Genomic DNA, 27,509 nt, shown 5'->3' on the forward strand with positions numbered 1-27,509 from the left:
GAGAGTAGCCATGAAGAGTACTATACAAAGGGGAGGTTGGAGGAAATTTTGGGCCAATGGCTTATATTCCTGATAAGAATATACAACCTCTGGACTTAGAGATAATGTTGATTGAGTTGTATTGATTTTCCCCAGAATATGAACTCAAAGGAGGTCAAAGTAATAATGTGCCTGATGCTTTGTCAGCTGCCAAGCTGGAGCATGCATCTATCTCCTCCCAACTGCAGGGCATTTGCAGCTGGCCTTCCAATTGGCTGCTGCTCTGGCCCCACCACCATTTACAGCACATAAGTATTTCATGCCAACCTAACTGAATTTGTTCTGTGCTCCCAAGGGAAGCTCTGAAGACATAGCCCTGAAATCAGCTTGAAGTGAAACTCAGAGGAGATAATCACAGAAGGAGATGGACTTCTCCTTAGAATCTTGGGTTCTCCTGGCTCTCAGCCTGGTGCTTCTGTATCAGTGAGTAATTTTCCAGGATCCTCTCTTCTGTGTCTCTGGGTTTTGGGTAGGATCAGACCTCTGGTTCCCTTATATGTTTTGATGATCAAAAAAGATAACAGAAGAAAAGTTGCTACTAATGTAGAAGAGATTCCTACTGACCTTATGCAGGTACCTTGAGCATCCCATTCTCCTCTGCTGTAGCTCTGTATTCCTCTGGCTGGGAGGATTATTGGCACAATTGTTTCCCCTAGGAAGATTTTATTGATAGCTTGAACTTAGACTAATGCACCAGAACTCAGCAGAGACAGATTATGAACAGTTGCTTGCCATGTGCAGTAGGAAGTTCACCTCCTCAAACTTTGGAAATTCTGGGTTAGCTGTATTGGTTTGTGTTGTGTCTCATATACTTTGCCTTCTGTGCTCTTTCTGCAGGAAGATGTGTGGAAGAATTTTCCCCTAAGGACAAGGGTATTTTGTGCCCCCCCACAGACCACCCAGCATGCTTCACACAAGGCTCTCTCGTGTACCCCAGGTTTCATGGGAGGGCTGACTCCATACTTCCTTCTTTCCTGAGAACTTTTTCTGAAAATTCCATCCCTCCTAAAACTCAATTTCTCTACCCAATAGTATGTGGATTTATTTACCCCTAAAAGACAAATTTTTAGAGTAGAGCACATTTGGATCTTGGGGAATCATCTTAATCCTTACCAGGGCTTTGCTGATGTGTCCCTGATAAGTCCTACAAACACAGATCCTTTCATACAAGTTTTTTTTTCATTTTATGATTTCACAACATAAATTAGTTTTGTGCAGGATATTGAAACTTACACTGCCTTAAAGCCTCACCCTTAGATAAGAAGAAACAATTCAACTACTTGGAACATGTTATGATTTCTTTATTTATGTTGCATTATGCATTTATCAACAGGTAGGTTGTGTAACTTTGGACGGGTCCCCTCTCTTATAGCTGGAAGTACTTCCTGGATTATTGATTACTTATAGGTACCACACTTTTAGCCATGCTTCCCCATTTGGTGGCCATGGGGTGTAGTTTTTAGGACTAGCAGCTCTAAGATTAAAACAGATGTCAGCAGCCTCCTTCCTCAGCTTCTTTTCTTTCTGAAGTGTGTCACCTATAATTATCAGCAATGAGAGAAGGTCTGCAGGACCTATCAACTTCAGGTGTGGGAGTACATATGTGACACATCTAAGATGAGTTGAAGGCATGCTTTCCCTGGGGAACACCAGCCATAATAACTATTTTTTGTGCACAGTCAAGAGGCAGGAAGCTGATAATCTTATTAAACCTGAGCATGGCTGATATTGTGCTTCCCGTGTGAATCTCACCAGATGGAGGCCCAAATTCCTTGAGGAGAGGAATAGCTCAGACATGCCTTCTTCAGAGATTCATTCCTCTGCACTCTGTGACTCTTGGAAAATTCAGTGCTCTTTAAAAAAAACTGACTGCTCCTAGGGCTTTCTGGAAAAGCAAACTGAAGGAGGACTAGATTGTACAAAACAGGGACATGGCTTAGAGGGAATGAGAAACATGAAAGCCTTTGAAGAAACTGTAAGGAGAATGTTACCACAGGATCTCCATGACTTAATTACTGAGTAGATGCAGTTGTGCAAAACGTTTATGGGAATCCTCCCACTTCCTGGAGGAATCAGTCTCCAATACTGACAAAAGCAAATGAAATGCCCTGGGAAAATTACAGGCTGAATCTCTTAGTAAGACTCAAATTCGGAGACGTTTATTAAGGAAGATTGGGAGAATAAAGTGTTCAGCTGATTTTAGTTAATCATTGTGAATTTTAGGAAGACTGTTATTGGAGGTGAGGAAGGAGATGGTGAGTGAATGTATTTATTGTTGCTTCTGTTTTTTCTATTATATATAGCCTACTACCTCCTCTGGCTTGACTATTCCAGCTCCTGAGACAGTGATTGGTTAGTTCCAATATATGTAAAGTCACAGTCTCCATGACCATGCTCTGTTTTCCCCTTTATAGATATGGGGCCTATCGACATGGACTTTTTAAGAGGCTTGGAATTCCTGGGCCTAAACCTCTGCCTTTCTTTGGAACTCTTTTTGGCTATAGAAAGGTGAGTGTTGTTTGATTACCTTCTTGGGCAAACACTGGCCTTGTTGTATCCATGAAAGAGCTGTTTGTTTCTTTGTTTGTTTGTTTCTTTGTTTTTTGAGACACTATGTAGTTGAGACTGGCCTGGAACTAACTATGTAGCCCACGCTTATTTCAAACTCACAGCAATCCTCCTGCCTCAGCCTCTACAGTGCTGGGATTACAGGCATGTGTCACCATGCCTGGCTGAAAGAGCTGTTTCTTATGGAGAAAGTCCTGGAATTGTAGGTGTGCAGAAATGGCATCTGGGTCCTACCTGAAGCTGGGGCCAGATTTTCCCTGGAGCTCTGCTGTCAACTGTCCAGAGCCTCAGCTTTGCCTCAGTTCCACAGCACAGATCTCTGGCATGTCAACATTCCATGCTCAGCACATGAGGTTCAGATGTTGTGATCATCAAAAGCAAAATTTTGTTTGGTGCAGTATAGATCCAGGAAGGGACAGATGGTTGTGTCAGTATTTGGAAAAAAGCATGAAGAGATTCCCTAGCAGCAGTTCACCAGCCTGTGCACATTTAGATGCCCCTTTCCTGTTCTTCCCAGAGCTCATGAGCAGCTCTGATTCTTCTTTCTGATGGATGCTCAAGGTTCATTTTACAAGATTGCCCATGTCTTCTGCACTGGGGATTCACACATTCTCCAGTTGTCTTGGGCACTGCTCAGTCCTCTGTAGTTGTTTGCATAGCTCATTGCTTTTGACACCCTGGCATCTTTTCAGGAGTTAAGAATAGAATGAGAGTATTCTGCTGTGCTTCTTTTCCTTCAAGTTAACACCAAATGGATGAATCTGAGCAGGGAACATGAGCATATCTCAAACAGAATGAGATTGTCTATCAACTTGTTTTATTAAACAATAATGAATTTTGTTTTTCTAAACAAAGACAGAATCACTTATGCAAAATTACTAGAGAAATATTCGTTAGGGAGATTGGCCTGTACTTCTATTTTGAACTTTAGAAATGTATTAAAATTCAGATTGACTGAATATAATGTAATATGTAATGTGAATTTTGTCTGATCCCTGTAAGAAACCTGGACTGAGTGTTGGTCTGGGTCTGGCCCTTGGAGGGCAGTACAACCTGTGTGAAGCGGGCTTTCTACTCAGACTTCTTTTCCTGATGATTCCAGGCATATTTTGGATTCTAATATCTGCAAATGAAGCCTTCATTTTCTCACAATGCCTTCAAGATTCATACTCCCCCTCCCCCAATGCAATAGAAATTCTTTCCTCTTCATCTGTCAGTTGCATTCTTTAATACAGATCCCCAAGAGCCATTTCTCTGGGATCTACTTTTGCATAATTAACATTCACAGCTGCTACTTAGCAGCAGGAAGATTAGCTTTAAAGTTTCAAAGGTGAAAACTTAGAGGAAGTATTTAATTTGCTACACCTATGTGTAGAGGTGTCATGCTCCGTCTTTCCGAGTTGAGCTGGAGTGCTGGTAGGAAGACCACTTTGTCATTCCGCACTTGATTTTTTTTTCACTCAATAACATCCCTGAGAATTCAATAACTCCTATGGAATAAATTGGTCCCTGGTGCCTTCAAATTCCTAATTTGACCCAAATTTATCAAGAGGGCTAATGAGATCAATGAAGAGCTCATGAAGTCAATGAATGAATGGACACAACCCATGGAGACCCACTCGTTTTTTCATCAGGCTCAGTTTTTTCATGTACTCCTGAAAGGAATAATTCATAGCTTTTCAAGATTTTAGAAACATAATATGTACAAACAAAAGTGCTGCAGAAAGACATGTAGTTACTTAATGTTCACTTTCAAGGAGAATTCTTTCAATATGTTCAATGTTCCAAGAAAGTCAAGAATGGCTTTAAGGTCCCCAATAGTTCCTCTTATTGTCTGTGAATACAAGCTTTTTTTGTGGGGGGGTACCAGGGATGGAACTTGGGACTGTGCTGGAGAGGCAGGTGGTGGAACCACTGTGCTAAATCCCTGGGCCCAGTGTAAGTTTCTTTTTAACTTCAGTGAGAGATAGTAAGATTGATTTCATGGGATTTGAGTCCTTTGTGCCCCAGTTAGAATTAAGGCCAGTACATTTAGAACAATAATGGATTTTCATTTTTTTCTCTTCTCAGGGTATATGGAAATTTGATACAGAGTGCTATAAAAAGTATGGAAAGATATGGGGGTGAGTATTCCAGAAACTTCCAACAGGTACACATCAGAATGAGGCACTCAATACATGAGGACAATGTCTGCCCAGAGCTCATGAGATGTGCATTTGTACTGTGATACTTTTGGAGGTTTGTCCTGTCAAGGGTCCCCTGGTCACTAGGGGTCAAGGTCCATAGCTGGAATTGAGTTGAGAATGTTGCATATCATTCCTTTCTCCATGCTTTTATGGCCCAGAGATTCCTTCCTTTGCTTTCTTTCCCTTTCTTAGGTTCTTTCTAATTGCATGAAATGTACTAATTCAGATCCTGGTAATAGGTGCTCTTCAATGTATGATTGTATCTCCTTTCCATATATATGGAAATATATAAAATTATATATATATTATAAAATTATATAAATTATATGTTATATAAATAACCTTGTACCAGTTTTCAATTTAATATGTGCTTTTGAAACAGACTGAGAGATATAGATAAACAAATTGGGAAACAATTTATGCTCAGCATTTTAAAACTTCTATACATGCAGAGATTTTCTGTTTGTTTTGTTTATTTTTTATTTCAAGTCAAGACTTTTTAACAGACCTGTATGCAGGTATTTTCTGGTCTACCTTATTTTTCTGGCTTTGAGAAAGTAATGTAGCACACATTTAAACCACTACATTACCCTGTGGGCTACATTCTTGGTGATTTTGTGGGGAGATCTGGCCCCCCTGCAGCAGCTGTTCCCTTTCACAGCTGCTAGAGGCTTGGAGAGCAGTGGAAGATGTAGTCATGGGCTTTGGGTCACAAGCAGGTGGGAGAAAGCTTTGCCTCTTCCTACCTCTTCATCCTATCTCATTGGTCCTTAGGAACCACATTGCTGACCCCAGGGGTCTACAGATTGGACATGTCATGAAGAGAGAGTATTGAGTCATCATTGCTCAGATCACAGTTTCCCCCTGCAACATTTGGTATTCCTGAGCAGTGGTGTAATATATTTTTGATACTGAAATATTTTATTACATTTTAATTTTATGGTGTTAGGAGTTATATTTAGCTCTTTATGTAGACTACACAGGTACTTTTCCACTGAGGTACATCTCCACCACTGATATTGAAATGTTGTAGACATGCAAAACATCACAGACACTGGTATAGGCAGCACCCATGTTCACATCACTTATTTAGAAAAAGAACAGATCCAGTCGTATTTATAGTTGTGTGCCCTTTGAAGAGAAAGTTTGTCTTTTTTCTCTTCCTTGCTTGAACCACATAACTGTCAGAATCCCTATCTTGAAGTAGGAGCTAATTTTGCTGTGCATTTTAATATTATGGGTACATTTTATATAATGTCAGAGTCAAAATCTAGATTCCTAGCAATGTGTTAGATGTAGAATCTGGTTTGTTATGTTTAATCATCTCTGTTTTGCAAACACAGGTCATATGATGGTCTACAGCCTGTGTTGGCCATCACAGAACCAGACATGATCAAAGCAGTTCTAGTCAAAGAATGTTATTCTGCGTTTACAAACCGGCGGGTAGGCATCCCTTTAAAAAATGTAAACCTTCATTTATTATTTATTAAATTGTCATTATGTGCAGGTCATGGTGCCATATGCCTGTAACTCAACACTCTGAGGACTGAGAAAGAGGATTGCTGGGACTTGGGCTACAAAGTGAGCCCTGTCTCAAAAAAACTCACAATTAAAAATTTTCTTGGTACTGGAGATTAAACTTGGGACCTCTTGCTTTTGGGGCAGTTAGCAGAACAACAGAGCCAAATGCCTGGCCTAAAGCTTCCTTTTGAAATATAGACTCACAGAAAGTTGTGAAAACAATGTACATGGAAGTCTGTGTTATTTTTGCTGATGGTTATGTGTTGCATACTTGAGTTACAAACTCAATTCCTTTGCAATGATAGGTTGTAACTCAAATTGATCAATTGAAGGTTCAGACTTCCAAGACACAGCCTTCCAAGTTTCTTCCTGTGTAATTTTGGGCCACACATTCGTCCAAGCAGATCTCAGCATTCTTAGAGTGTCATTAGGCTAGGATTGATCAATTAACCCCAACAAGAAAGGATGCGGTAATGTTCCTTCCAGAGCTCTTTTAGGGTTAAATCTTTATCTGAGACTATTTGAGAGCACATGCAGCCAGCATTTGGGTCATAACTTAAGACTTTGGTTGTAAGTTAAAACTAAAATTCCAGTCATATCCCAATTTGTTTTATGTCATTCTGGTCATAACATATGGGTCTACTGTATTTGGAGGCTGACATTGATACAATCCAAGTAGTTTATTTACATTTTCTTAATTTTATAACAGCTCATTTGTTTGTGTGTTTGTGTTTTGGTATAGCTCTCTGCAAATTTATCAAATGCATGTTTGATAACAGCTAGCACAATCAAGATAACAGATGTATTCTTTCACCAGATGGCTCTCTGTTTCCTGTTCTCTATAGTCCTGTTGCATAGCTTGTCTTTCCATCTTCTCCTTTTTTGGGGCAGGGGGAGACGTTCCATTAATTTTTTAAAATTCTCTTTGGCTTTTTCTTCTGGTCTTCTGTTATCCTCATTGCAGGTCGCTTCTTCAATCCCTTCATTTTTCTAGTTTGTAGTTTACTTAGGTCTTATTTCTGCATATGAATCCTTCCATAAGTTGTACCAAAAGTATAATGGGACATATTTTTCTTCTTCTTTGGCTTGCAAGCTTTTGGCATTTTCCTAGATAACTTATAAAGGTCATCTGAGGCCAATGGTGTCTGGCTCCGAACAAGATCCAACAAAGCTCCTATGTCTTCTAACTCAATCCGTGGTGTTCTGCAACTGGATTTCTTCAATCGAAACATATAGCTTCGAAAGTAAACCTGCCCCTTCAGAGCAGTGAAGTGCAGAACATACTCTAACCCAGCCAGGAGGATATTTGCTTCTGTGGGGCCTCTGAAGAAATCAATGAGATTTTTTAGTCTTCTGTAGTCTTCCGTTACACCAAAATCATCACCAGCAAATATTAACATGGGTTTTGTTCCCTCAAGACATTTACAGTTCTTAATATCATTTGGAGACACAAATTTCTCAATACCTAATTCAATCATATCCAGAACATGGCAGTCATACATACGACCTTTTACTAGGTTATTGAGCCACTTCTTATTATGGGATCCAGACATGAATAAAGAACAATCTGACTTCTTTGAAAAGAATTCCAGTGATGTCTGATCCTCAAATGGTCTTGTAATATTTTTCTTTTTTTACAGAAATCCATATGTTTTTTTCAGTGCAGACACATCTTTCAGTACTTATTTCACCATTGCTTTTGCATTCCCCCCTTTGATCAGCATGGCATTTTTATTATTTTCACTGAGTTTCAGTTCTCTCTTCTCAAGGAATCTCTTGGGCCTTTCTGTTTTTGGCTTTACCACTTGGTCCAAGGTGTCCATCACTAACCCCTCAGGCTTGTCTTTTCTTCTTGACAGGATCTTATCTTTCTTTTCTAAGGATTATGATTTTGGTATCACTCTGATAATGATTTACCTATTGTGAGTCTATTTGCGTGTGTTTTTCTTGATAGAAGTTGTATCATGTTATGTATAGTGTTATGCTTTACTTCTAAGGCTAGGATCTACTTTGTGTTTTTTAAAATAATTTATGAGGTTTAGGTGAAGGCTCATTTTTTTGCCTATGACTGTCCAGTTGTCCCAACATCATTTTGGGGAAGGCTGTTTTCCCACCATTAAACTGCTCTCACATATGGCCAAAAATCATTTTGGTTCATTTGTGTAGGTCAATTTCTCTATTTTTTTTTCCTTGATCACTCTGTGTATGCCATCTCCAGTGTCATATTGTTGTTTATTGTAGGAACATTTTAATTTGTAATGATATGGAAAGTGATTCCTTTCACACTTTTCCCTATAGCTAGTTTAGCTTTTAGACACTATGCCTTTCCATCCAAATTCCAAAACATCTTGTACATATATGCAAAAATATTTTAAATATTTTGATAAAATGTATCATGTTATGTGAAGTATAATGTTATCTGAAGGCTTTTCTGTAGATTCTATTTCTCAAGTATAGGGACTTTCTCTCTCTTCCTACTTTTCTGAGTTTTGACAAAATAGGAATGTGAAAGATTCCATTTTAAAACAAAATAAATTTATAGAAACTGGAAGATAGTTTCAATAGGGAAATCATGATGCTTTGTGTCTAGATGTCCTACCAAAGTCTCTAAAATAATATAGACAGAAACAAAATTATATTTCTCTTCACTTGTGTTCTTTCACAAAGAATTGTGCATCATTACTAATATTTTATATTTATATTAAAATTCATCACATCAAGGCATCCTGTTCTTTGCACTGCTCTTGCTTCAGCTAAATATAAATTGAGGAGTAATCAGAGACATACAATTTTCCAAGGCTACCTTCTGTCTGTCATCAATGTATTTCTACAGTACACAATCTTGGAAGATGGAATTGATTTTGTTCTAGTCCCACGGTGGTGAAGCTTTCTGAGCTTTCAGTGATAAACAGTTGGGTGCAGCATATGGGCCATAACATATGCTTCCATGCTTCTAGTCTTTCCATATGGTAGAACAGTTTCCCATGACAATAGGCATTGTATTTAAAAGACAACTGAAAATTAAAGGCAGGAAAGCACTCTAGGAGGCTAAGTGTCCACATTCACAGAAGGCAAGGTACTTGTGACAAATATTTATTGAGCATCTGATGTGGGGCCTGCCGCCTAATAGTCACTAAATGTTTGTTAGATAAGTGATGTCTGTTTACCAGAATTTCTACTGTGGGGATTTTTAGATTTAAGAATGATAAATTGTCTTTATTTCCAAACTCTAGTTACTAGGTCCAGTGGGATTTATGAAAAATGCAATCTCCATATCTGAGGATGAAGAATGGAAGAGAATACGAACACTGCTGTCTCCAACCTTCACCAGTGGAAAACTCAAGGAAGTAAGAAAATAAGGGAATTTTAATTGAATATGTAAGAGTGAATCTGGGGACAGGTAGAAACTAAGATCCTAGTCTCTTTCCAAGGTGTGGTCCTCTGAATTGGAGCTTTGCAAGAATGGTCTGTTGTCTTTATGTGCAGAAGACATTGTAAAATTAATCATTAAATGTCACATATCACTTCGTGATTGAGAATGTCTTCTTTCTGTTGCCTGAGTCTATGGATTTAGCCATAAATGTTCTGTCTTGTGCTTAGATGTTCCCCATCATTAAACAGTATGGAGATATGTTGGTCAAAAACCTGAGGTGCCAAGCAGAGAAAGGCAAGCCTGTTGACTTGAAAGAGTAAGTATCAGTGCACCTGTTTGATGTCCATGTTGCCCTGAGACCATGTAGCTGTCTTCCAGGAAGCTGAAATTCTCACTGCTGAGTTACTCCAGGGCCAGGTGTTAGATCCAGGTGTTATAACAGGGTGTGGTGTTCCAGCTCCAATGGGCTGTGCAAGAAGGGGCAGATCCCAGGAGAAGACAGGGCATTTGACAGAGGAAGGATTTTCTTTCCTGAATAGGAACTAATATTAGTTTAACTATTTATTTATCATTTTGGCTTTTCTAGGCAATAAAATACATACTTTAGAAGGAAGAAGCGGAATCTTAAAAGATTATAAGTGCAAACGTTGGGGAATAGTGGGAGAAGAGTTTATTTGGTAGAAAGTGAAAGTCAGTGGGTTAAGAAGGAGTTACCATGTGGAACTTGGAACAATTTAAAACTCTTCATATTTTTGAAATATATCAAAATATTTAAATATTAAACCTTCACACCATTTTTCTTTTTATGATGAGAGAGAAAGAGAGAGGGAGAGAGAGAGAGGTGCAAGGCTATGGTAAGGCACCCATATCATCTATTGTATAAGGGGGATTTTTCAAATATACACATACCCTAGAGAACTTACTGTGAAAACTGGGGATATGAGGTCACTTACCTCTGGGGCCTGCAAAATCAATTTTCCACAGAAACGTAATAATAACAGTAATTATGATCAAAATTGGTTTTTAAAGACAAGGTCTGCCAAGTAGTCCCAGCTGAGCTTCTACTCACTGTGTAATCCAGGCTGGCTTTATACTCACGATCCTTCTGCCTCAGGCTCCCAAGTACTGAGATGACAAATACATGTCACCATAAATTAAATATAATTATTGTTAAAAAGGATAATTCTTCTTTGGTTGGTTTTTTACATTATAACAAAATAGTCTTGCCCTCAGGGTAAACTCCGACTCCTGTACTATGGGAGGAGCACATCTATCAGGAGCTTCAGCAGGGGATGTGGAGAGGAGGGATGATCTTCCTAGCTGTTCAGAATGGGGTGCTGCTGTTGTGCGATATGCTGAAGAGAAATCAGCTCAAGGCACACTCTGTGATGAGACAAGACCTAGATCAGTGTCACCTTTTGAGTCCCCAGTGAGAGTCTTATTCCTCCTGTTCCTGCAAAACATGGTGCTCACACATCTATTATCTTCTACACTCCACACACACTGCTGTAGTGTGTCTGATTGTGGGTCTCTGTGTCTTCAATGGAGCCCCACAAGTTCTGAGTCTAAGTCTCCTAGTTTCCCCATCACTCCAAAAACAATGGCGGTTGTATCAAGGCTCCCTTATCAGTAGCCCACAGTGAGCATGAGATGAGCAGAATGTTCAGCTGGCCTAGCAGACAGTGTGGCATTGTGTGGGTCTCTGCCTGTCTTGCTGGTATATTATGAGTCCCACTATTGGAAGAATTTGTAGTGGAAGAGGTACAGACTTTTGTTTTCCCCATCTTTCTCCACTCAGAGTCTTTGGGGCCTACAGCATGGATGTGATCACTGCAACATCATTTGGGGTGAATGTTGATTCTCTCAACAACCCACGTGATCCATTTGTGGAAAAAGCCAAGAAGCTCTTAAAATTTGATTTTTTTCATCCCTTGCTCTTCTCCGTAGGTATGTAGATTATTATAGTTCTTGCTTATTATAGTCCCACCTGCCTTTTTTTGTAATAGTTTATTGACATATAACTCACATATCATACAATTTATGTGTTAAAAATTAAAAATTTCAATGAATTTTTTCACACTTAATGAAATATGCATCCATCAACATTGTTAATTGTAGAATAATTTCATCACCTGAGAAATATTGTATCTTTGTACTTTCAACTCCCAGGCCCTATACCCTAAGCAGTCACTGATTTTCTTTGTTGAATCAGATTTGGCTTTTCTAGGCACTTCATATCAATGGAGCCATACAACACTAGGTCATCTGTGACTGGATTTTTTTCATTTGCACTATATCTTCAGTTTTTGATGAATAATCTTTTGTTGCATGTATATAATGTATTTTTCTTATCTGTTAATCATTACTTAATGAATATTTGAGATATTATTTGCATTTTGGCTATTGTGAATATTTGCAATGAACAATTGCTTACAAGATTGTGTTTAAATGCCTGTTTTCAGTCCTTCTTGAGGCATATTCAAGAGTAGCATTGCTGAGTTACAATGCAAATCTATTTATCTTATTAAGGAACTGATGAAATGTTTTCAATTTATCCCTATCATATCCACCATTTGATTTTCCCCTAGTTTTAATTACAGCCACCCTAATGTATCTGAAATGATATAGTTTCGATTTTCTTCCCCTGATGTGAATACTTTGCAACAATATCTTCTAAAGATAAATGTGTGATCCAGTACTTTGACCACATACAGCTGAAGTATTTATGTTTGTTTTGTTGTGGGATTTTTTTATACTTTCTAGGTATAATTCATTTACCAGATACATAACTTGCACCTTTTTTTCACTTATTTTGGAGGGGTCTTTTCACTTTTCTGGTAGTGCCTATTGAAGTTATAATTTTCAATTCTGATGATGTACAATGCCGTATTTTTCATTTTTACGTACACATTTGTTTATCAGTACCTCTATACTGTGTGTCTTAGATCAAGAAAATTTTCTCCCTTGGCTTTCTTCTAACATTTGCATGGTTGTTGCCCTTATATTTATATCTTTGATACATTTTGAGTTAGGATTTGTATTCCATTGTCCTTCTTTGCTCTTTTACATGTGACCACCCAGTTCTCCCAGTATACTGGTTGCTCCCACTAAACTTTTTGAAAAGGTTATTTTTACCCATTCAGTGGTCATGGCATCTTTGTCAGAATTCAGAGAAACAGGGGCTATGCATTTAGCTCAGTGGTTCTGCCACCTGCCTTGAAAATTCAAGGTCCTCAATTTGATCCCTGGTACCAAAACAGAATTCAGTGAACCGCAGACATACAGACTTTTAAAAAGTTATTTTTTTTAATTTGTGCCATACTTTATTGACTTTGTAGACATAAAAATATTTTTAAACAGTTCTGATACTTTTTCATTTGTACAATTATTTTTCATACAATGTTCATAATTGTCTTTATACTTTTTTCAGCTTTAACTGAGTTTATTGGTGCATACATGTTTGTAGTACATAATGTTTACATTTCTGTGTGGAGTTGATATATGTATATAACACATCTCAATTTTTCCTATCTTCTTTACATTCTGACCATCTCCTTCCTACCATCTCTTGATTCCCTTACAATTTAGAAACATCTAGCTCCCTACTTTCTTTTTTTTTTAACTCTTCACTTTTTCTCTGGATTTCTCATATAAGAGAAACCATGTAATACTTAAGCTGATGTGTCTCGATTTAATTTAATCCTATGCTCTCAAAATGTATCCAGTTTTCCTACAAATTATTAAAGTTTCTCTTTCTTTATGGCAGAGTAGTACTCCACTGTGTACAAATACCATGTATTCTTTATCCATTCATCTGTTGGACATAGAGGCTGCTTCTAAGATATTGTTTTAAGAATTGAGCTGCTATAAATATGGATATGCATGTATCATTGTAACAGGAAGTCTTTATCTCTTTCCACAGATACTTTGAATTTTAAATGTCAATAGTAATTTCCCCTCTTTCATTTTGGATACTAGTAACTTAATTCACCTATGTTTCATGGTGAGTCTATGTAGAGATTTGCGAATTTTGATGGTATTTTCTAAGAATCAGCTTCTTGTTTTATGAATTTCTCTGTTTTTATATTTTATTAGTTTCTAGTTTGTCTTTATTACTTTCATCCTTCTGCTTGTTTTAGGTTTAATTTCTTCTTTTTATTTTTAGTGATTTATGGTGTAAAGTTTGATCATTAGTGATTTAAGAAATTTATAGCTGTGAAATTTCCTCTGATTACTGCTTTCACACACTCTCAGAAGTTTGGTATGTTGTGCCTTCATCTTTACTCCTCTCAGTAGAACTTTTCATTGCTCTTTGAATCTTTCCTTCACCCATTGTTTAATTCAGAATGAATTCATTAATTTGCATGAATTCACATGCTTTCTACTTTGTGTTCTTGAATTTTGGCTTCATCCCATAGTGATTTAGCTTTGTCATGGCTGCTCTTTCTTGGACACCATGATTAATGAAAGTAGCAGACCGTGGTCCTGCTTACCCAAAGAGACTCTACTCCAATAGGTAAAATAGCAGGAAAGTTAGGGAATTTAACTTCTTCCCTTTTGTTCACTCCAAAGTGAAGGAGGGAGCACAGATCTCAGCACTGTGTTGGTGGCCTTCTGTCTGATAAGCCCTGGCTCAGTCCTTGCTGACATCCTGGAGACTGTGAGTCAGAGAGGAAATGGCTCCTGTTTGAGAATGATGACTTGTACCTTTTGATGGTTTCAGGAAAACACAATTGAAAAAAGTAAATTTTCCATTTTCATTAAAGATTGTATCTTCTTTCTGTGCAGTACTCTTTCCATTCCTCACTCCAGTATACGAAATGTTAAATATCTCTACATTTCCACGGGATTCTTTGAAATTTTTCACAAAATTTGTAAAACAGATGAAACAAAATCGCCTGGAACCTAACCAGAAGGTAAAATGTCGTGGTGATGGTAGTGGTGACTTGAGGATGTTAACATTTTAATAATGTTCCAAGCTGTATATGTATATGTATGTGTTAGTTACTTTTCTCATTGCTGACACAAAGTATTTGATATCCAAAGGTAAATGGGGAAGGTTTATTTGGCTAACAGTTCATAGAGGTTTCAGTCCATAATTGGTGGGCTCTGAGGCAGGGTGGCACAGAACAGTCCACCCCAAAGACCCATGCATGTCCCGTTATGAAAAAAACAAAAACATTTACCATCTCTAAGAGTTGCAAAAGTCCTAACAGTTTCAGCATTGCTGAAAATTCCACATCCAAAGTCTCTTCTGAGAGTTAAAGAAAACTCTTTGCTGCAAGCCTCTTCACAAATGAAAAGAAAGTTAAATACTTCCAACATTCTATGGCACAAGATAAGATATTTCTATTAAGTTACAAACAGGGACACAGCAAGGAATGGGAACAAAAGTAGTAAAAAATCCATCAGTGCAAACACTAAATCCCACAGTTCCACCTCCAGCATCTCTCACAATCTGTGGCAAGTTGTAAGCTGGAAAGGTCTTGTGTGGTTCCACCCCTATGGTACTGCAGATGGTTGCAGCTCCTACAGCTTCTTTCTTGGGCTGGTTCTGCTTCCTCCTTGAAGTTTTCATCAGACAATCCACACTCCTGGACTTCCAAACTTCTGGGGTCTCCACTGCACCTTTGGCTCCCCACTCACATCTTCTCACACTGCCCTCTCAGGGGCACACTGCCTGGACTCTTAGTCCTTTTTCTGAAATCTGGGTGGAAACCTTGCTGATCCTACTCCTCTGGCACTCTGCATGCACCTAAAATCAGCTCCATGTGAATGATATCAAGGTCCACTGACAACTAGAGCAGTAGTAGCCAGCCTCCCCTCTCTTTTAACTGTAGGAGCTGAGTGCCTGGATCACTGAGCACGCTGAATTCAATTCTGAGGAACAAATTCTCTAGGCTGTCACCATTTAAGAGCTTAGTGGTGCTACTTCCATTCTGGAACCAGGGAATTTGGACCTCTCCTCTCAAAACAAAGTCTTTCACATTTGCAATTTTGAGCCTGCACAGGGTGGAGCTCTGTTGGTTCTTCTAATGCCCTCAGCCAGTCTTTCTATTCTCCTGTTCCTTCTCAGCAATCAAGAGCTCCTCTACTCTATCTTTGCCATATACATCATTACTTGAGTTTCCTTTTGGACCCAATTCGAAGTGTTTTAAACCGTTCTACTGGCCTATTTCCTCTTGATTCCCAACATAGGACTGGCTAAAATTCCCACACAGTAGCTGTGCCATGGCCTCAACATTAGCCTGCCTGAAATTTCTTCTGTGAGATTAATTAGTCCACTGCCATTAATATCAGTCTCAGGAAAAGCCTGTGGACACAAGCAAAATGCAGACAAACTTTCTGCCAAGGCATAACACACATCATCTGAAGTCCAACAGCCAATGCAATTTTTTTCCAAAGAAACATCCTAAGTCTGGTCTTTAGCAGCTTTCTGGCCTTCTGATCTCTGATCAGAATCTCTCATGCAGAATAGCCAAAGGTGTTCCAGCTGTACATATTTAAGATGGCATCTTCAAGCCTTTCCTAACTCTTTCCTTTCTCACAAGCCTATTCCAAAGGCTCTTGTTCCACATGGCCAGGTAAAGTCACAGCAGTGATGCCACTTCTCTGATAACAAATTTCTTTATTAGTCAAATTTCTTTCATTGCTGAGACAAAACATGTGACACCCAAAGTTAAAAGGGAAATCATTTATTTAGCTCACACTCTGTAGAGCTTTCAGACCACAATCAGTTGGTTCCAAGGAACAGTGGCAAATGGCAGAGGAATATCACAGAGGAGAAATAGTTCAAGGTACTCAATGGAAACAAAACAACAGGGAACTTTACAGAGTCTTTCTGCCCCTGGATCCTATTCAGACTACATAGGGAAGGTAGCCCTTACTCCCTCTAATTTTAGTGCCCTTGGGGCTAGTCCCACAGTGAATCAACCACTCTATATCCAGCCACCTCTGAAAAAGCATGAAGCTTTGGAGGGACATATAAATACAAGCCATAAACATGTGATCTGTACACTTCTCTGTTTAACACAGAATCTGTTATTAGAGCAGGAGAGTTTTTGCATTTTTCAGGAACTAAAATGTTGGAAATTGGGGAGGGGGAATGAGAATGAGTCTGAGAGAAAGAGTTTGACATTGAAAAGTTAGACTGTTCAAAAAACTTAGTGTGTCACGGTAGAAGTGTTGTTGAAATAGTAACTTTACCGTTAAAGAAATCTCTGTATGAACATTAAAAATAGGGCATCCTAAAATAAAACTAAAAAGGAAAGTAAAAGAGAAAAGGCAATGATGTAACATTAAAATAACCCTTAATTCTGGAGATTAAAATAGTCCCTGAACATATTTAAATTGCTTCTCACTCTTATAGTCTTATCTTATTCTTTTTTTCATTATTTAGAGAATACTTTATTAGTTTCTGTAATCAAACCCACGTAGATATGACCTTACATATTTAGTTTAGGATTCCCTATTTTTAATGTTCATGCAGAGATTTCTTTAACTGAAATACCGAATAGTTTCTTTGGTGTGAAAAACTATAATAGTACACAGGATCCTAATGAGATAATTAATAATGTGAAATAGGAAGTAAAGGGCTAAAGGTGTAGGGAAAGTGGGAAGGGTGGGGGAAAGGTAATAAGGGAGAGGAAAAAAATATGAGAAACTGAAAAAATGGAAACAAAGTGCTTATAAATGGGGAGGGGAGGAGGGGGTGAAGGGAGGTCAGGAACAAGGGGAAAAAATGAGAATCAAGACCTATTATGTAAAGGTACAGAATCCCAATGATGAATGTTATTGTATTGTATACCTAGATTGTACCAATAAACTCAATAAAAAGGGGAAAAAATAGTAACTTTGCCAATTTCCTCCCCCGCCCATTATTAAAGAAATAAAATTACTGTTTAAAAGTTGCAATTATTGGTAGTCTAAATTGCTCCATCTTACAATGATAAGAAATTATTTCAACTTGAAGCACTTATCTGTTACATTGTCCAATGGAAACCCCTATGAGGGAACCTGGTGTAGTTTGGTTTGTGTCAAATATGAATTTCTCTCTTAGCCTGGAATGTGCTGGAGTGTATTCTAGGAATAGATCTTTAATGCTAGGTAACCCAGCATTGTTTGAGGAGGACTGTAGCCCATCACAAGTCCCATCAGCGGGACAAGGTGATAGGATGGGTACTCTAGATGTTGCTGAGGATTTTGTTGTGTTCTGAGAATGTAGAACATATGAAGATGATCACACAATGAGGTGTGGAAATGGCAGCCAAGTAATCTATAGGCCATTGCTTTAAGAATTAAGGGAGGATTCACTGTTTGGCCAGGAGTCTTTGTTGAGAAACCAGAAAAAGTGAGAATCTGCGATGGCAAAAGCCAAAAGCCGATGGGCTGATAGGTGATTTGCTCTCAAGGAAACATACGAATTTTCAAGGTGTGTATATGGACAGTGTCCTTCACTCCTGAATCAGCATAGCTCACTAGCCTTCTGGACTTTAAGGGGCCATAATGAGAAGGGAGGCAAAGTTCTGCATTCCTGAATGACTTGTGACCTCACAATTGCTCTTCTGTCTTTGAAATTTCTTTCTTATAGCATCGAGTGGATTTTCTTCAGCTGATGATGAACTCCCAGAATTCTAAAGACACTGAGTCTCACAAAGGTAAGCAAGCATGCTCTGTGGTGTACTGATGGCAAAACTCCAAGAGAAGAGGTTGTTTTGGAAAGTGCAAAAGGGTTTCCAGGTGGAGGAGCATTTCTGCCCAATTTCAAGAGGACAGAAACTCAGATATTATATATGGTAGCCAGAGGTGCTATCTGGAATCATACAAGCTTACGTATGTTCAAAGCTTGAAGGGTAACCATAACCAAGCATTTCAAGGCTGGAAGTTGTTAGGATCACCTATGTCAAAACAAATACTGATGATTTTCAGCTCCATCCTTACTAAGGGGGTCAGAAATTGCCTGCAAATTTCCATCTAGAAATATAATCAGAGGTATAGTTCCCAAGTAGCTGTGATGTTCATTGGGAATAGTTTGTAAAAGTATGTGTACTAGGTTACTTCATTATAAAGACATTTTCACTTTCACAATGAACAAGCTTTGGGGAAAACAGCTTTGACAATGTAAGTATCTTTTTCTCCTTGATTTGGTCAACCGTTGTTTTTTTCACCCATGGATTAAAAATAAACATTAAGAAAGTCATTTAGATATAATTCTCATACATGGGATTCATCTAATTTATGAAAATTCATGAAATTACATAGCTGTGGATGTGGTGAGAATGGAATAAAGAGCAGAAGATGACTAAGGATACTACAGACACCAGTGGAACTGAATTAAAATAATTCCACAGTTTTCTAGTTCTGTGAGATAGACATCATAGTGAAAATCAGTCCCATCATGACTCTGAATTGCTTTTCTGTTTCTTTCTAGGTATGTGGGAGCTTTATTTGTATTTTTGTGAGCTAAACAGTGTTGTGCTACATTAATCTGCTTCACCTGAAATTTATTTCCTTTTCTTTTAGCTCTGTCTGATATGGAAATCTTGGCACAATCAATAATCTTTATTTTTGCTGGCTATGAGACCACTAGTAACACTCTTTCTTTTATTATGCATACATTGGCCACTCACCCTGATGTGCAGAAGAAACTGCAGTGGGAGATTGATACTACTTTGCCGAATAAGGTGAGTGTACAGACGGTCTGTGGAAGGAGAGGGAAGAAGTCAGTACTGAAGAAGAAACCCTCTTCCTCACTTGCAATAAGAATTTTTACACACAGTGTCAGCACTATTCTCCAGCAGTATTTACAAGTACAAAGAATCCAAAGTTAGAAACAAGGGGTGAAACATAAGAAATAAGTGGTATTTGCAGGAAACTAAAAACTTTGTATGACAGTGCTGGTCCTGGCATATACATTGTCTGTTACCACAGTAATGGTAACATCTCCATGTCATGTAGCAGTGAACTTTCATTGCTCAAGTGTGTAGATAGAGATCCCTGCTCCTATTATTCATGGCCTGGCTGTTGGCTGAACAGGATTGGCCTTGGCTGGGCTGGGCAGGATGACTCAGCTCTGTCTACACATTCACAAAGTCCAGCTATGTAGTGAGACATAAGGAGACCAAGGTATGTTATAGAGTTTTGGCCCTGAGAAAAACTCTTAAACTCTATATTGTAACCTGTTCATTGTCATAGCAGGTGATAACCACATGGTATCCACACTATCCTCAGACTTTTCCAAATGGGGAACTGTGTAGTGTGAAGATAACTGGCTTCTGGGGTTGGCATGGCTGTTTTGGCAACGAATTAGACACAAAGCATCTTCTTCAGTGTTCACAGTGAAGCCCTGAAGCACCAACCAGGTGACAGGTCAAGTAAAAAATAATTGGGCAGAGTATGTTCCCAGCTTGCTTCAGCTTTTATTAGAATTGAAGTTTTCTGCCATGATAACATCATATCAAAACGTCTTTTAGCATAATGGAATCAAAAGAAACTAGTTTCTCCAAGTATTCATACAGTATTTAATATAATATTTATGTATAAATATATAAATCTCATGTATGTTATGAAAGGTATTAGTAGTACATATTGTGAATTTAAAAGCTTGATAAAAGCTGGCTATAGTTATGCACATTTTTAATTCTACTTTTCTAGGAGGCAGTTGCTATAGGATTGTAAATTCCAGCTCAGCCTGGGCAACATAGTGAGAGTGGAATGAGAAATTTTTTTCTCTCCATGTTCCATTATGTGCAGCTTCTCTTTGAAAGGGAGTATTGTCTTTGGCATAGTTTCTATTGTGTAATTGTCATAATCTATTAATCAAATTTCCTCATATGAGAAAGAAAATCACTTCTTGATAAGACTAGGGATTTTAGGACCTGTGCAGTGATTGTCTTAAATGTAGTCTACATTCATAGCTACAGTTCACATTTCAATGGCCTTCCAGAAGTTCAATGAATATGATGGTTTTTGAAATTCATGACTAAGGAATGGGGAAGGATTAAAGATTACTGACAGCAAATATCCAGTTCAATCCATGAAGTCCCAGGGAGCCTGCCCTTCTGGAGACCACTAAGTATGAGAAAGTTTCATAAACACATTTTCAAAGTGAAGCTTCTGTGGGTTTTTAGTGACAGAACCAGAAAGCAAAGATAGAAGACAAAGAAAGATGTCTATGCAAGAATTCATAGCGGGGAAAGGAATGGACAGGAGAAGGACAGGATAAGGTCAGAGTGTTCTGTTATATGACTCACCTTAGGGCAATCTAAGCAATAAATCAGAGTATGGGGGAGGATGACAGCCAGAGCATTCACTCTTTAAGGCAGCGACTTTGGATCCTACTTGGATTCGTAGCCCTGTTGGCTATATTTTTAGTCTATAACCTTTCATTCCAAGGGGTTTTAGATGTGTAACTCCAAAAGTAGATTATCTCTACATATTCATCTCATAAATACCTCTGGTTAATGCCCCACAGATAGTTATGGAAATGCTCTGTAACTGTTGTGTCCTTTACCAGTATGAATGAACTTTTGGAGCTCCTAACAATTCAGTAGTACTACACAGACTGCATTGCACATCAATTCCAAATTTCCAATAACCAAGATATGACTTTTTCTAGGCATTTCCTACATATGATGCCATGATGGAGATGGAATATTTGGACATGGTCGTTAATGAAACTCTCAGATTATATCCAATTGCTAACAGAATTGAGAGGATATGTAAAAAAGATGTTGAAATCAATGGAGTATTCATTCCCAAAGGGATAGTGGTGATGGTACCAACCTTTGCTCTTCAAAAAGACTCAAAGTACTGGCCAGAGCCTGATGAGTTCTGCCCTGAAAGGTAAAGGGACCTGCAGAAAGGAACCCAACCTGAACCTGGTTGGCCTAGGCATTCTATGAATAATGGAGATAACAGATATGTGATAGTGCAATCATTTGTTTACACATTATTTGGCTTTTAGAACTTTTAAAAAATCACACTGCTAACTATTGAAACTTTGAAATCCTTATGGCAGAAAAACTAAACATATGCTTAACCTGCAGTCCCAAAATTGTAAGATAAAGCCTATTAATAAAGTTACATAGGACTGATTTTGAAATTTGGTGACAGAGTGCTTACCTCAAATGTTATAGGCCTGGATTTAGTTTTTTTGGTTTTTGTTTTTTGTTGGATTTTTTTGGGGGTGGTATTTTTTGTTTGTTGGTACCTGGGATTGAACTCAGGTCCTTGCACTTCTGAGGCAAGTGGTGGAACCACTGTGCTAAACCACTGGTTCATAAATGCAATTTTTAAAAAAGTATGTGTATGTCCTTATGTACATATTTCTGTGCAGTTAGAAAATTTAAAAAACTAGTATGGTAGTACATGAAAAGCTATTAGCTTGCTTACAGTAAAAGATAAACTATTCATTATCTTTAATATATAATGATACAAACACATTTGCATGTGTATGTGTGTATTTTGGTTGCCAAACTTTGGTAATTGTATACATCTTCCATAATGTAGTTAACCACTATATTATTTCAGGATTTTTCATCTTATTGAGTTTATTGTTACTTTTTAAGTATTCAGTATAGTTAATTCATCATTGGGATCTTGTACCTTTGCATGACAGATCTCAGTTATCACTTTTCCCCATATCTTTTCCCTCACTTCAACCTCTCCACTTTCCATATTTACAAAGACTTTTTTGCAATTTTTTTTCCTTTTCTCATATTTTTTCTTGTTTCTCATCCCTTCCCTTGCCATATCCGCTATAGCTTTAGCCCTTTTCTTCCTCTGTAGCATTATCAATTTTACAATTTGGATCTTACTTCAACTTTTAGTTTTTCACATCAGAGAAACTATTTGGTATTTACACATGTGTGTCTATTTACTTCATTGAAGAGTATGGCCTCAATATGCATCCATTTTCCTATGAATGACTAGTTTCTCATTCATTGTGGCTGACTAGTATTCCATTTTATAGAAAAACCACATCTTCTTTATCCAGTCTCCAACAGATGGGCAACTGATCTGTTTCCAGGTTTTATGTGGGAGCCCGCTGGCATTTGACGTTGGAAAAGTAACTTCTACCATTGAGGCATTGACACAATCTATGACTCTATTTGGCTTTTCTGAGATGAGGGTCTCAGCTATGCAGATGAGATTGACCTGGAGCTCTCTGTGTAATCCAGGCTAAACTCACTGTGTAATCCAGGCTGGGTTTATGGGATTACGGGTGTCGACCTGGAGCTCACTGTAATCCAAACTAGTTTTATGGGATTATGGGCGTGCACCACCACGCCCGGCAAACAATACCACTGGACTCTCAGGTTGAGTGGGGCCTTCGCCTTTACATCAGCGGCCGTGATCCGGGTCTCACCTTTTCCATCAGGCTTTTGAAAGAACCACCTCAGTTCAAACCCATTGCCATTGGCCCCAACCCCCTTCTTTAAGAATGTTGCTTTTTTAAAGATAAACTAGGCCTGGTGGATGATAGCATTAGAAGGGTTGAGGAAAGCCTTGAACAAAGGCAGAAGCAACGGGAAAAGGACGAATCTTGGTATCAAAATTGATTTTCCCCTTGCCCCGCTTGCCCCTGGAGATTGTTAAATTAAAGATTGCATAGGGTTAATTGTTGATGTACGCCTTCCCACTTACCCCTCCCCACATTTGGTAAAATACTGATTGCTGTATGCTGATAAATGCTTTGTCCCTTTATGGTTAAATGCTTGAGTGACTCATGTGATTGGTAGAAGATTTGTTTGAACTGTCCAATAAGCTTGCTGAACCTTCCCCCTGGGATAACAGCATATAATTGTTTTGCTGAGCCAATAAAGAGCCTTTGATCAGAAATCAGACTTGGGCCATGTGCTCTAACTTCTTAAAGATTTCCTTCACAGACATTCAAGATCGGACCGGCCTCTGATGACCCACGAATAAGAGGCGGCTCTCACCTCCTATTCCCCGCTGGACGGGGTCCCCCCAGAGAGCCGCAGTTTTACCTATTAAAAACTGTGCCACTATAAACATGGGTGTGCATATATCACTGTGGTATAATTCTTCTAATTCTTTTGGAAGGATACACAGAAGAGAGATAGCTGGGACACATGGAACCTCTAGTACTAGTTGTTTGAGGTATCTCCATATTGATTTCCACAGTGCTTGCATCAGTCTGCACTCCCACCACCAATGGAGAAGGGATCCTTTCTCCCCACAACCTTAGCAATATTTGTTATTGATTGATTTCTTGATAACAGCAATTCTTTGTGGGGTGAGTTAGAATCTCAGTATTGTTTTCATCTGAATGTCTCAAATGACATGTTATGTGAAACACTTTTTCATATATTTATTTGCTGCTTTTACTTCTTTGAGACTTTTTCTGCATCTATTGAGAGGATCATATGGTTTTTGTCCTTGACTATGCTAAAATAATGTATTACATTTATTGATTTACGTATGTGGAACCATCATTACATCCCTGGAATAAAACCAACTTGGCCAGCATGTATGATCTTCTTGATGATCCTATGTATTCTGTTTGCTAGTATCTTATTAAGGATTTTAGCATCTATATTCATTAAGGAGATTGGCCTTTAATTCTCTTTTTTAGTTGCATCTTTCCATTTTTTGAGAATCAAAGTGATACTTGCTTCCAAGAATGAATTTGGAAGTATTGCTTCCCTTTCAATTTCATTCAAAAGTTTGAAGAGTAATGGCAGTCGTTCTTCTCTAAATGTCTTGTAAAATTCAGGAGTGAATCCATAAGGACCTGGGATTTTCTTTGTTGGTAAATTTTTAATTACATCTTCAATTTCACTGATTGCAATTGGAGTGTTTAAAATGTTTTTATCTTCTTTGTTTAACTTTGGTAATTCATAAATATCTAGAAATCCATGCATTTTTTCTGTGTTTTCCATTTTGTTAGAGTACAGGTTCTCCAAGTAGGTATTGACTATCCTCTGGATTTCTGTTGGATCTGTTGTGACTTCACCTTTTTCATTCCTGATTGCATGGATCTGAGCCTTTTCTTTCTTTCTTTTTTTTTTATGAGGTTAGCTAAGGGTTTATCCATTTTATTCATTCTTTCAAAAAACCAACTCTTCAATTTTTTTATTTTTAGTATCATTTTCTTAGTTTCCATTGCATTGATTTGTGCTCTAATCTTTATAATTTCCTCTCTTTTTTGAACTTTGGGTTTTTCTTGCTCTTGTTTTTCTAGTAGTCTAAGATTGATCATTAGGTTGTGTATTTGAGCTCACTCTGTTTTCCTAGTGTGGGCATTCAGTGCTATGAATTTTCCACGTAGAACTTCTTTCACTGTCTCCCATAGATTCCTGTATGTTGTATTGGCATTTTAATTTATTTGTAAAAACTGTCTGATTTCTTCTTTCATTTCCTCTGTGATCCATTGATTGTTCAGAAGAATATTGTTCAATTTCCATGTGTTTGTGAAGTTCCTGCAGTTTCTTGTGCTCTTGATCTCCAGCTTGATTGCACTGTGATCTGATAATATACAGAGAATAACCTTGATTCTTTTGCATTTATTCAAACTTGTTCTGTGAGTTAGTATGTGATCTATCTTGGAGAATGATCCATGTGCAGCTGAAAAGAATGAATTTCCTGATTTTGTGGGGTGGACCAATCTATAGACATGTATTAAGTCCATGTGTTCAAAAGCTTGGTTTAGTTCTCGTATTTCGTTGTTGACTTTTTGCCTAGATTATCTGTCTATTTGTGAAAGTGGGGTATTTAGATCCCCCACTACAATTGTATTAGTGCTTATTTGGTTTTTCATGTTTCTTAATATTTCTTTTATATAGTTGGGGGCACTTATATTTGGTGCATATATGTTTATGATTGTCATCTCTTCCTCTTGAATAGTTCCCTTTACAAGAATGTCTCTCTTAATAAGTTTTGGTTTGAAATTTACTTGGTCTATGAATAAGATAGTTACCCCTACTTTTTTCTGGGCTCCTGTCACATAGAGAATTGTTTTCCATCCTTTCACTTTCAGTCTATGGGCTTCTTCTTGCACTACGTGTGCTTTTTATATGCAACATATTGTTGGATTTTGCATCTTAATCCATTTGCTAGTCTATTTCTCTTGATTGGTGAATTGAGGCCACTGACATTGATGGTTATAACTGATATATACTGACTTATTATTGTCATATTATTGTCCTTTTGTTGACTCTTTTTTACTTATACCCCTCTCTTTTTAGTTTCTTACCTTTCCTAGTTTGATTTGTTCTGTTGGTACTCATGGTGTTGTGACCATCATTGTCTTTTTCTAGGATATTGTTTAGAATTCCTTGTAGTGCTGGTTTGGTATTCATGAAGTTTCTCAGGTGTTCCTTGTCATGGAAGTATCTTATTTCACCATCCATTTTGAAAGAGTTTTGCAGGATACATCAGTCTAGGTTGGAGGTTGTTTTCTTTTAGGACTTGAAAGACCTCACTCCAAGCTCTCCTAGATTTGAGGGTTTGTGTTGGAAAGTCTGCTGCAATTCTGATGGGCTTTCCTTTGCATGTGATTTGTTTCTTTTCTCTTACTGCTTGTACTATTTTGTTCTTCTGTTGGATTTCTGGGATCGTGATTATTATATGTCTAGGTGTAGATTTTTTTTTTGATCATGGTATATGCCTCACATATCTGTATGTCAAATTCTTCCCCTCTGTTTGGGAAATTTTCTGTCATTAATTCTGTGAACAGCTTTTTTAAGTCATTTGTATTTTCTCCTGCTACTTCATGGATTCCTATCAGTCTTATGTTATTCTTCTTTGCATCATCTAGGAGTTGTTGGATCAATTTCTCATGATCCTCTACTGTTTTAAGAGACCTCTCTTTTCACAGTCACTGACTCCAATCCTATCTTCTATATCTCAGATTCTATCTTCACATTCTTTTACTCTGTTGCATACACTTTCAATAGTTTTTAATCTCCTGGATATCTGTTTGAATCTGTTTTATGGAGTCCATTTCTTTCCTATGCTGGACATTCATTGCTTCCATTTCTTTCTTATGCTGGGCCTTCATGGCTTCTATCATGGTCCTGAGCACATCTATATTTTTGCCAGTTTCTGTTGTAGAGTCTCAATCATGACTTCCAATTTGCTTACCATCTCTATGGTTATCTGGAAAATTATTTCAATTTTGAATTTTTCTAGAGCCTGATTGATCTGTTTTGTTACTTCCTGTACTATGGGTCCAGGGTGTCCTGCTTGTTCACTATCAGACTTTTCATCCATTTTGCCCTACTGTTTGCCATTGGTGAACTGGAAGTCTGTCTTTGTGTCTTGCTTAAGTGTTTTCTCATTTTTATTTTTGTTGTTGGGTTTTCCTTGGTTTAATTTCTGGGTTATTTCTTCAGTCTTCCTGATATAGTTCTTCTTTAGCTTTTGAGGCTCTAATGACTCATAGACATCCTCATTTTCATAATATCAGAGAAGACAACTCATTAAATCAAGCATAATCCTTTAGCCCGATTGGTACAATCAGCAACACAATAGGATCAAGCACTACTTGCAAATTCACCACTTGTGGTAGTCATTAATCTATCACCTTTAAACCATGTGAATTAAATTAAAATCAAGAAGCAGCCCAAAATATGTTTGCAGTGAATACACGTTTCAATATAGCATCTTTACCATTTAGGATGGGGACTTAGACAGAGTTAGGATGAGAGGAGTAGATAAGTGAAAGAATTGGAGAAGGTTTGAAGTGAAGCCAGAGGACATAGAATGACCACATAATCTTTATGAAACTATTAAATTCAAAAGAAATAGACAGAGTTAAAGAATAAGGACAAGAATATATTCCCTTAACAGTAATA

At 37.9% G+C, this 27,509-nt stretch overlaps 1 protein-coding gene and 1 pseudogene across 1 annotated transcript in view; one reads left to right on the forward strand and one right to left on the reverse strand.

The window, feature by feature from the left end:
• The first annotated feature begins 303 nt into the window (after nucleotides 1-303).
• Nucleotides 304-27,509, forward strand: part of LOC104854350 (cytochrome P450 3A14) — a 47,271-nt gene continuing 20,065 nt past the window's right edge. The window contains exons 1-11 of the mRNA XM_010612844.3: nucleotides 304-462; nucleotides 2,454-2,547; nucleotides 4,678-4,730; nucleotides 6,137-6,236; nucleotides 9,548-9,661; nucleotides 9,915-10,003; nucleotides 11,486-11,634; nucleotides 14,476-14,603; nucleotides 18,278-18,344; nucleotides 19,210-19,370; nucleotides 21,305-21,531. Coding sequence (XP_010611146.1) covers nucleotides 404-462; nucleotides 2,454-2,547; nucleotides 4,678-4,730; nucleotides 6,137-6,236; nucleotides 9,548-9,661; nucleotides 9,915-10,003; nucleotides 11,486-11,634; nucleotides 14,476-14,603; nucleotides 18,278-18,344; nucleotides 19,210-19,370; nucleotides 21,305-21,531 — 1,241 coding nt within the window. The 5' untranslated portion in view covers nucleotides 304-403. The remainder of the gene's footprint in view (nucleotides 463-2,453; nucleotides 2,548-4,677; nucleotides 4,731-6,136; nucleotides 6,237-9,547; nucleotides 9,662-9,914; nucleotides 10,004-11,485; nucleotides 11,635-14,475; nucleotides 14,604-18,277; nucleotides 18,345-19,209; nucleotides 19,371-21,304; nucleotides 21,532-27,509) is intronic.
• Nucleotides 7,220-8,422, reverse strand: LOC104854349 (annotated as a pseudogene).

The sequence above is a fragment of the Fukomys damarensis genome, unplaced genomic scaffold (genome assembly GCF_012274545.1).
Source record: "Fukomys damarensis isolate Sample0158 unplaced genomic scaffold, DMR_v1.0_HiC HiC_scaffold_17, whole genome shotgun sequence".
Lineage (NCBI taxonomy): Eukaryota > Metazoa > Chordata > Mammalia > Rodentia > Bathyergidae > Fukomys > Fukomys damarensis.